The sequence below is a fragment of the Diaporthe amygdali genome (genome assembly GCF_026229845.1).
Source record: "Diaporthe amygdali strain CAA958 chromosome Unknown NODE_2_length_3802984_cov_64_841326, whole genome shotgun sequence".
In the NCBI taxonomy this organism is placed as follows: domain Eukaryota; kingdom Fungi; phylum Ascomycota; class Sordariomycetes; order Diaporthales; family Diaporthaceae; genus Diaporthe; species Diaporthe amygdali.
Genome location: NW_026517022.1, coordinates 2,963,225 through 2,973,936, shown reverse-complemented (window position 1 = coordinate 2,973,936; position 10,712 = coordinate 2,963,225). Strand labels below are relative to the sequence as shown.

The 10,712-nt window shown below is 50.4% G+C and overlaps 4 protein-coding genes across 4 annotated transcripts; 1 reads left to right on the top strand and 3 right to left on the bottom strand.

Moving 5' to 3' along the window:
* Positions 1–58: 58 nt before the first annotated feature.
* Positions 59–1,402, bottom strand: J7T55_012251 (uncharacterized protein; the record flags this gene model as incomplete). Its single annotated transcript, XM_053137119.1, has 2 exons — positions 59–1,039; positions 1,121–1,402. 2 exons carry the CDS (start codon positions 1,400–1,402, stop codon positions 59–61), a joined length of 1,263 nt encoding a protein of 420 aa, XP_053000052.1.
* A 682-nt stretch (positions 1,403–2,084) lies between these two features.
* Positions 2,085–3,691, bottom strand: J7T55_012250 (uncharacterized protein; the record flags this gene model as incomplete). Its single annotated transcript, XM_053137118.1, has 3 exons — positions 2,085–3,248; positions 3,311–3,461; positions 3,534–3,691. 3 exons carry the CDS (start codon positions 3,689–3,691, stop codon positions 2,085–2,087), a joined length of 1,473 nt encoding a protein of 490 aa, XP_053000051.1.
* Positions 3,692–4,457: 766 nt separating this feature from the next.
* On the top strand, positions 4,458–7,865 carry J7T55_012249 (uncharacterized protein; the record flags this gene model as incomplete). The annotated part of the gene is made up of 3 exons (XM_053137117.1): positions 4,458–4,975; positions 5,042–7,295; positions 7,596–7,865. The coding sequence occupies 3 exons, from the start codon at positions 4,458–4,460 to the stop codon at positions 7,863–7,865; spliced, it is 3,042 nt and encodes a 1,013-aa protein (XP_053000050.1).
* A 748-nt stretch (positions 7,866–8,613) lies between these two features.
* Positions 8,614–9,816, bottom strand: J7T55_012248 (uncharacterized protein; the record flags this gene model as incomplete). Its single annotated transcript, XM_053137116.1, has 1 exon — positions 8,614–9,816. One exon carries the CDS (start codon positions 9,814–9,816, stop codon positions 8,614–8,616), a length of 1,203 nt encoding a protein of 400 aa, XP_053000049.1.
* Positions 9,817–10,712: the final 896 nt, after the last annotated feature.

Genomic DNA, 10,712 nt, shown 5'->3' with positions numbered 1-10,712 from the left:
AAAGCAATGCTTTGAAATGGAGTACTTCGTATAGGCTTTGTCAATCCACACACAAAAGCTAGGCCCTGTTACTATAAACCTGGGCTCCCGTGGTGTTGAGATGGCATCGATACAAATGCTCTCTCCCAACTATGTATAATGTGTCTCCCACCCATTGCATGTTGACGGCAACATCGCCATTCGCAACCTTGATGATACCCAGGAAAGTCCCATCTGCGTCGAATACATGAACCCCACCAGTCACTGCACCATATACTCTCCCGTCCTTGTCGAGCTTGATGCCATCAGGAAAGCCAGCATCAACATAGGCAAAGACATATCCACCAGAGGCTGCAGTATTTGATGCTTTAATATCGTACTGGTAGATTGTCCGTCCTCCGGCGGGGTTGTCCGAAGTGTTGCCACGGTCAGTGATGTAGAGTTTGACTTCCTCCGGATTCAACGCCAAACCGTTAGGATTGGTGAAAGGCCCCCCTCCTGCTCCAAGCACGGCGCGAAGATCACCGGTTTCCATATTCCATCTCCACACACCGTTTGCCAGTTCTGGCTTGAGAGTGTCATTGAAGTTATCGTACCCGTAGTAGCCGTCTGTAAAGTACGCCACGCCAGACTGATGAATGACGATATCATTGAGGCTGTTGAAACGGTGGCCGAAGAAGTTGTTCAAAACAACTTCGGTCGTCAGCGTCAATGGATCCATACAAACAACTCCACCGGGGACAGTCCAATTTCCCTCCTGTGCCCAGTACACACTGCCGTTATGATAGTAAGCCCCGTTGGCCATTGTGAGAGGTGGTGAGGGGTAAACCTTTTCCGTCACTGGGGGAGTCTCATTCAGGTTCGTTCGCCAGACCCAGGACATAGCGTCTGCTGAGTATCCCTCCTTAGGTGGGTGCAGCTCTGCAAAGAAAATACAATTACATTCTGGGGAATACACTGTTCCATCATGTACGACACGTTCAGCAAAGGAAGGGCCCTCGGGGAAGTCGAAGATAGTTTCGATGTCCTTTGTTGATGTGTAGTCTTGCACTCCAAGCAGCTGGCACGCGGTTAGCGCTATAGGAACCACGCGACGCAAATGCGTAACCATTCAAAGGAGAAGTTGAAATCCCGACATTACCTCGAAGAACTTCTCGTTCAGGACAACGAAACTCGCCGACTCAAGACTTTTGAACATCGTTTGTGTCGATGCAGTCGATGAGCCACTGAGGATCTCAGTGTCCCACCAGGTAGTTGAAACATCGCGGTTGAAATTCTCGTAGGGAAGCACATTTCGAAGAGCAGCTGGAACTTGGAAAATGGACTGACTGGCAAGCAAATTAGAATTCTGCGATGGATGTGCAGCGCAAAGTGTGCACAAGAAGGTGCCAAAAGCACAAATTGTGGTCAGGTACCACCTCATGTCGAGAGCAATTAGCAGAGCCGCCGAAAAAGGGGCTCAAAACAGTCAAGACAGAGACTCCAAGTCGTAGCTCAGAGTAGATGTCGCGTTTATGCTTGAATAAAGCACCCTGCTCAGCATCCACATCTGTGAATGCTGTCACCCAGCTTAAAATATGTCCATTCTAGACTGTACTACCCCGACACCCCTCTCGTTCTGGATGACCCCCCCAATCTTTGATAGACTTTTTCGCCCTCTTGGCAAATTACCGGGTCCTCGGTATGAACCCCGACCGATTGCCATAAACATGACGTAGCTCCACAACCAGGGAAACGGGAATGAACATATTCTTACTACGTGGTACTTATCGCTCATAACTTAGGCTCACTTTTGAAGGAAGCCTTTTGTTCATCATCTGGACGTAGGGTCCGCTAAGCATTGCTACAATAGCTGCTACAAGGCTTCTGCATATATAGCGTGTCATAGAAAGACTAGGTGGATAATTCGCCGAGATCGCTACCTCAATTTGACATCCTATGATTGAACCTCAGATGAGATGCCTGAAAATCACTGCGGCCGCGTATTCCTGGCTGCTTTGTGTTCTGTCTCACTGTATATTGTCCGTAGAATTGCATTCTAACATCGAGGTCGATACCAGCATCCTTCTCCAATACCTATAGTCACCTCAAAGTTATGCAGTGTTTCACAGAATATAGCGGTAAATGGGATGGGCATCTCCGACATCCGCCACATCCTCTGGGATGTGATCAAGGTCGCTCTTGCCATGCTCGCGGTCTCGCTGATGGTTCTGCAGCCGCAGGCTCAGGCTCAGAATAATCGAAACGAAAGTAGCGCACAGTAGAACGCCGCAGCAAATCCACATGCCCTTCTCGTAGTACGGACCCTCTGACTTTGGGAAGATTCTAGCTCCGAGGATCGGGCCACACTGGCCAAACATTCCAAAGATAGTCAAGCCAGCACCTCTCTTGGACGAAGATCCTTGGTTGTCAGTGACCCAGGTGAAAGTCAGGGCCACAGCTGGGAAGACGCCTGCACAGACCAGGAATGTCGCGAAATACCGAATGCCGGTCGCAGTGATCGTGGCGAGAAGGATGTAGCCGACCGCTCCAATAGTTGAGAAAATGATAACGAAGATCCCACGACTTCGGACACGATCGGAATAGAAGCTCGTCAAGACACAGACAAAATAGGCTGATAGGTAGGGGCAGGCTGAGAGTCCCTGGGCACGGAGCGAAGAGTAGCCCATGGATGTCAGAATGGTTGGCAGGTAGGCAGGAAGTGAGCCGAAAGCTGTGTTGAGGCAGAAGATGATAATGGCCTGTAGGTAGTTCTTATAGTCGTAGAAAGCTGCGAGCACCTGCTTGGGGTTGAGTTTCCCGGTCTGGTCCTCGCCACGGCCTCTGATGGCCCGGGCGCCAATGATCTGATTCTGACGAACGTCTAGAAATCTGCATTTACTCGGTGAAGAAGGAAGATAGAAGTAAGCCAGAATCGCAAGGAAGAGAGTGGGAATTCCTTCGACGATAAAGAGTAGCTGCCAATTGGCAATGGTACTCTTGGCGTGAACGATGCCGTATGCCAAAGCCGAAGCAAAGCAATTTGCTAGAGGAGAGAAGGAGATGAAGAGGCCATAGCGAAGACCCATCTCTGATCGGTGGTAGAAAAAGGTCATATACAAAGCTACAGCCGGCACGAAGCCAGCCTCAAAGGCGCCGATCAGGAAACGAAGAACCATCAACCCCGGAAAGCTGCTGGCTCCGGCTTGAATCATGCTCATGCTTCCCCATCCAAAGGCCATCATAGCTGTCCATAGACGGAGAGGTACGAATTTCCAGAGCAAGATCAACTGCAGGATGGAATGAGCTAAAGAAGACTACTTAACAAAATCAGCGAGACCGAGTGACTTACCCAATGGAAGAGAATGTAGGCGATGTAGTAATTCGTTACAATCCAGGAATATTGACTGGATGTGATCCCCCACTCTTCGCCCATGCCAGCAGTGTATGCGTTACCGATATTTCCGCGGTCAATGTATGATACAAGATAAAGACACCCGAGCCTGCAGACCAAGTCGGCCGGAGTCAGCGAATGGCCTGAATGTCACCAAACGGGGAAATCAAGTATGGCTTACAATAAAATCAAGCACCAATCCAGCTTGCGGATTGCGATGCGTTCCTCATCAGGTGTCCATATCAATGGGTCCGGATCACCTTTGTGGAGCCCATCTTCGAGATGAGTGGCGTCAACGTTGAACTTGCAATGCTCCGCTTGAAACTGAGGCCGTGACATCGTGACGTCTTGAGGCTGCAAATCGTTTTGTCAATTATTTGCTGGGTAACGGACTATTGATGCAATAAGACTTCAGGAGGGTTGTAACTGGTAACATGCGTCGCAGATTGATCTAGGATCGACCGGCCTTTTTGAACTTCACAGCGTCTTCCCCAGGTCCCCAGATTTCCCCGGACTGAAAACAGAATTGAATTACTGGGTCTTGGCGCGTGGCACTTAGAAAAAGTGGGCAGACAGCCCTGGTGCGAGCTGGTGTTTTGAGGAACGAGGTCCAAAGGCTCGGTAACTTGCCACCCATCGATTGTTTCCTTGCTAGAATTCAGCGTAAACTCCCAGTATGGTACCACTTGGCACATCTGACAGGTCTAATAGGACTGGTTCGGCCACTTGACGAGCGAGACCATGGCGCAGAACTTTCGGTGTCTAATGCCGAAGGTAGCGGAATAGATGCCGGGATGCCGCTCGGCCGATCGGTGTCGAGTGCTCGCCCCCTCACGTGAACGACATACTGGTTTGTTGAAGCAAGGGAGCCGGGATGAACCGAACGGCGCAGAACCGCAAGGAGAATATCTAGGTCCTGAAAACACTGCAGCTTTTTGCGGAAACGTTTTCGACACGTTATACATAATGAGGCCTTGTCTTTACGTCGAACTCTTTAGATCTGCGTGACTTCCGTCCCTCACTTTATCCTCGCCATTCAATTGCTGGCAGAGAAGCACTGTGACGCTTTGCAAGACTTCAATCTGAACTGGAATCCTCACAAACCATGTCGGCCCCAAGGCCTGGCCAAGAAGGATGCCTCGGCAGCGAGTTCTCTATCCTGACGCCCAATGCCATGCTTGGTTATGGCTACAACTCTGACCATTTTTGGTACGGCATCAAGAAGTATAAGCCTGCTGCTATCATTGTCGACAGCGGCTCTACCGATGGCGGACCTTATAAGCTAGGCATGGGCAAGATGACCTGCGGTCGTGGGTCTTATATCCGTGACCTCGAGCCAATTCTAGCCGCCTGTTTCCTTCAAAAAGTGAAGGTGCTTATTGGCTCAGCAGGCGGTGATGGTAGCAATAAGCATGTGGCCGAAATGCTAGCCATTGTGAGCGAAATCGCCGAGCGGGAGGGTTACCAGTTTAAGATCGCGACTATTGAGTCGGGAATGGATAGGGAACTCATAAAACAACGCATAATCGATGGTCGTGTCGGGCCGTGCGGCCCTGTTGAGCCACTTACGAAAGAAGACGTGGACCGCGCCGTCGATGTCGTTGCCCAAATGGGTGCAGAGCCGTAAGTGCAATGGAGCCAATCGCAAAATTCTATCAGACAAATTTTTAAAGAAAAATATGTGCACAGTTTCATGGAGGCGCTTCAACACGACCCTGACATTATCCTCGGAGGTCGTTGCTACGATCCCGCTCCCTTTGCAGCCTTCTGTATCTCAAAGGGTGTTCTTCCGGATGTCGCATGGCATATAGGCAAAATCATGGAATGTGGCGGTATTTGTGCTATACCCAAGGGCCGGTCGATGGTTGCTACTATGCGTAAGGATTCCTTCGACTTGACGCCATTAGCGCCAACAGAACGGTGTACACCATTGTCCGTCGCTGCCCATACATTATACGAGAAGACCAGACCGGATCGACTCCCGGGACCTGGAGGGGTTTTAGTCCTGGATCAGGCTCAGTATACGCAAGTTACACCCAAGACTTGCCGAGTGTCTGGAGCCAAATTTCTCACTACCCCGTACCAGGTAAAACTCGAAGGCGTTGCCTATCTAGGTCACCGTACTATTTTCATTGGAGGCATTCGAGATCCAATTCTTATTAGCCAAATCAACGACTTCTTGGAGGAAGTCCGTCAATATTCACACAACCTCTTCCCTGAACTTGACAAATCAGAACACTGTCGGCTTATCTACCATATTTATGGTCAGAACGGTGTTATGGGTCCTCTCGAATCGGAGAAGTCGACACCTCACGAGATTGCCGTCTTGGGCGAAGTCGTTGCTCCTACGGCGGAGCTGTCCTATACTATTGCCAACAATGTGAGGGCCTCTATATTGCACTATGCTTATCCAGGCCAGGTGGCCACCACCGGAAACTTTGCAAGTCCTTTATCACCCCACGAGCAAGATGCTGGAGGTGTCTTCAAATTTAGCCTCTACCACCTCGTTGACCTCAACCAGGGAGAGGAGACATCTTTATTTCCTATCGCTACCCACCATATTGGCTCTGCGGACACCCCTACAAAGCCTTTGCCTGTCATATCAGGTGAGACTTTCTATGAGCTTGAGAACGGGGCGCTTACGCCCCTGACCATCAAGGAGGTCCCCACGGGCGAGACCAAACTGAGTAGCCTGGCTCGCATCATTCGATCCAAGAACTCTGGACCATTCGAGATGACCTTTGATGTCATGTTTGATCAGAGAAACGTTTACGACCGTGTCAAGGCAGCAAACGTTCTAATCAATGACACCATTAAGAAGCTCTATCAGGTCGAGGATAAGGAAATCCTCACAAACATGTACTTTGAGCCTGCTTTGGCCTGGAAATGTACTATTCGGCGACCGTGGGCCCAGGGAAGTGTCGGCGAGCTTGACACTCTCGGAACCCAGCAGCACGGCCCGCTTTTGAACATTCTAGTGCCCGCTCCCCAGACTTCTTTGAATGGAGCTTCAGAAAACGTCAGTAGCATCAGCGCGCCGAAGAGATATTCCAATGGCACAGCACCTGATCGGAAAGCATTCACGGCCAAGGATGTGGTAGAGGAAATCTGGGCCGGCCTGAAGCTCCCATCCGCAACACTCGACTCCCTCCAGCTGCCGGGCGACGATGGGAAGCCCCAGCTGCCTTCGTCTTACAAAGTTGGAATCCTGGCGCAAAGTTCCATTGCCTTGTCTGCCTTGGCAGCAGCCCAAGTTGAGACACTCCGGAACACCACATCACCGCCTCCCAAGGTAAGGGTGTCCGCTGAGCACGCAGCTGTGGAGTTCAAGTCCGAGAGGCTATATATCCTCGACGGGAAGCCTCCGCCCTCTCCTTGGGGCTCAATAGGTGGGCTCCATAAGACTTCGGACGGGTACATTCGCATTCATGACTCATTCTCCAACCACGGTGACGGCATGCTTGAGCTCATGGGCCTCCCTGTTGGTTCAAATCGTGAGGAATTGTCCAAGAAGATCGCACCCTGGACAGCGATCGACCTCGAGTGTGTCGCCCTGGAGAACAAGCTTGCCGCATATGCCCTACGATCGTACCAGCAGTGGGACTCACTGCCGCAATCCAAGGCCGTCAGCAATTTCCCCATCTCGCTTCAACGACTCTCCACAGGAGACGCCAAGGGCCTGCCTGACCGGTTGTTGCATGCCAGCGGCTCTAGATGTCTCCGTGGCCTCCGAGTCTTGGACTTAAGTCGTGTAATAGCGGCACCCCTGTGTGGGAAGATCCTAGCTGTTCACGGCGCAGATGTCATATGGGTCACGTCACCTAATCTGCCTGACCTACCTGCTATTGATAGGGACTTAGGCAGGGGCAAACGGACTATCCAACTGGACATCCATAAACCTCAGGACAAGGAGACACTCTTGAAACTCATTGAGGATTGTGATGTATTTCTGCAGGGCTTTCGGCCTGGCAGCCTGGCTTCTTACAATGGCCTTTCTCCTCAAGAGCTACTCAGTATCAACCCAGACCTTATATTTGCTAATATGTCGGCATTTGGACCTAATGGACCGTGGTTTAATAGAAGAGGATACGATTCCTTGGTACAAACCTGTTCGGGTATGAATATTTCGGAAGCTGAACATGCCGGCAAAGGAGAAGTAGCGCGCCCTACTCCCTGTCAGGCTCTTGATCATGCTGGAGGTTATTTTCTTGCTACAGCAGTCGCAGCAGCTGTTTATCGTCAGGCAATCGAGGGTGGATCATTCAGGGTAGATGTCTCCCTGGCCGGGGTAATGAAATACCTACGCAGCTTGGGATCATACCCTGAAGCTACCGGATTCGAGGTCAGGGATTTTGCAAGCTCGCAAGATGTGCCGGAAAGGTACATTGAGACCAAGAATACGGGCTTTGGTATGATGCAGGCTATCAAACACAGCGCGTCTATCGAGGGGCATGAGGTCAAATGGGATGTTATGCCTAAGCCACTAGGCTCGGATAAGGCGGAATGGTTATAACATTTTGGCAAAGAGTAGGTACTTGCTCGTACGATACGTTGAGTCCTAGGAAATGATCATGACAGAAATATTTGCGATGATACTAGCTCTACTTATTGTTGCCATGGCTTTGGGCACCGGGACCGTTTCAAGCACACACCCGTCATGACACAAGTCAGAATCGACAGATACAGACGTGAGGGGTGGTCAAACTTGCAACTAGCCCGGCAGACTGATCCATTTTGTGATTGTTGGGCCATCGGCGGCAAGTAGCGATGATCAACCCTGCTCAAAGTGTGAGTGAAATATTCTAGAACGAGATTACATGCTCAATGTCTTTCGATGGACAGAATGAGAAGTAGATCTGTAAGAGATTTGTATGGATGTTAAGTTGAGCCTGCATTGTACGGAAATGGTATCTGAAGCAGTGAAGCAGCCCAATCACAGAATGTGAGGGCCAGGGGTGAGTTCATGACTGAAATGTTGACATGGACCTAACAGCCGGTTGTCTTGGCAAAACCCCTCGGTACTTACATTGAATCCTGTTGACAGCAAGTCGATGGATTTGATTGTGCATAATGCTATTGTCTCAATTTGGATTCTATTGAAAGCCATCACTAGGAAGCAAATAATCCATGACCGTGTCCAGTAACATGTTTCTTCTCAATGAGGGAAAGTCGTCGGTGATCGCAATCTTCCTTGGTCGGGTCCAGACTAGCTGAGCGAAGAGAAAGACCAAAAACCCATGCTGTTCACAGCGCTATGTGAATTACTCGGACACCGGCTCAAGGTATCTGGTGATGTAAACGAAATCCCCTGCTGAAGGATCCATAATGGTTGCATAATGCGTGCACTCGTTGGTGATTGGCCACGCCTCCACCCACTTGACCAACTGAGCCGCTGTCACACTCATTGGCATGTCTGCATCGTCCTGATTGACATTCTTTCTGCGCCTCTTAAACGCTGCTTCGGCCTTTTTCCATTTGGACTCGATACACTGCATCCTATCTCGAGACTCTTCCACCATCTCATTCATACCGGTAACAGCAAGCTTGGCAGCATCACTATCAGTCGTGCTGGCTGGGTTGCTGTCAGAGCTGGCATCGTGATTGGTTATAGCGATGAACGATGATGAGATGCTGGTATGGGCAGTGACACGGTCTTTCTCCATGACCATAGTCTGTTGGCCATCGTTGAAGATCAGGTAGGCTGCGGTCGAAGGTAAAGACGGTAGTCGGCGTTGGACGGCCGCGAGTGTATCCATGTGCCCATTGCCATGGCTGGAGTCGGAGGGGAGCAAGAAGCTACGAAGGGTGGAGCTGATAGAGGGCCTCCGGCCAAGCAGCACAAGCATTCTGTGATAGTGGAACCGAAAATTGGAGGTGCGTGAGTAGCTGTTGTTGTGGTAGGGACGGAAGTTGAGCGACATGCTCAGCCCCGGCCTAATTGCAGTAAGTGTACCGACAAAGCCGACGTAAGTGATGGACCGGGCGATAATGTTGCCATGTGGCTCCTTGACAAAGTTAAGCTGTACCACGACTTCGCGGAGGGGATCCATTGCCCAGTCCAGGGTTCGAAAATGTAGCATCCGTGTCTGTTTGTTGTTGCCCGCCCTGCCCATTTTGACTCTTGCTCCCCCGCTTGTGCAGCCCATGAAAAGGTCCAACAGGGTGTTCAGGCAGACAAGCAAATACATGTCCACACCACTAGCTTCACTGATCCCTCTGATTTCCTCCGTCTGCTCCTTGCTGTGCACTCGCCTCAGGGCCAGCTTCGCGAGTCGCCTCGTTGCTTCGAGAGGCAGGCCGAAGCCTACGACGACTTCTTCGAACAGGTCAGTCAGACGTGGAATCTTGTGCCGGAAGTCGTGGACGAGCTCGGTGTATCTAAGAGCCGGAGGGCGAGACAGATCGATAGTATAGACGGGCACCGACTCAACGGCGCATTGTCGGGCCTCGACTGATGTAGCCATGGTTGTGCTGAAATGCAGAGGCCTCTTAGTACCTGATATATGGATCAACGTGGCTAATTCCAGATTATGCAGCATAAGCACAAGGAGCCCTGATAAAGACGTGCGCGTGGCTCTAGGAGGGATGAACGGAAATATGAGGCAATCTGCAACCTTCCTGCAATACAAGTACTAAGCAACGTATTTGGACTCGCCTGTAAACGTGCGACAGTGAACGTCAGCAGTCACTGACGTGGAAAATATGTGATTCATCCTCCTCGATAGATGGATAGATGCCAGACAATAGACTTGCTGCTGGCACCTTCTTCAAGACGCTACGAGTGTAGTTTAGGCAGCGGCTGCACGTGACCAACCTTGGCCGGGAAGTGCGTGTGGCGAAACAGAGGGCCATCTATTGAATCTACCTAGACACTTGAAGATAATCCTCATTGCACGTCTATCGTTCGAGACCTAATTTAATGCTTTCGTGCATCTTCTCAGCAAGGCCCTAGATGACAAATCGTAGAAGTACCTCCTTGGTACAGGTATCTGCGTATACTAGATCATTTGCATATGTACCGTCAAGTTCGACGATGTGTACCTGATGGGTTCTGTAGAAGCGAGCGCTGAAATCTCATCCATTAGACAACAGGATCAATCATCAATTTAGATGACTCAGTCTTCTTTTGCTGGCGACATGTGGTTCTTCCTCAGCCGCACTTGCATAGCATGCGACCGTTCAAACGGCTATTGGTCTCGAAACCCCAACTCCAAAAAGAAGACAAGGGATATGAGGTCGTGTATCTTGCACTGAACTTGCAAGGGCTTAGGCGTCAGAACCGATGAAGATTAAACAAGACGTAAAAGCTGCTTTGAGTTGAATCTAATTAGCACATGGTATGGGAAACTTTGTAGGTGCA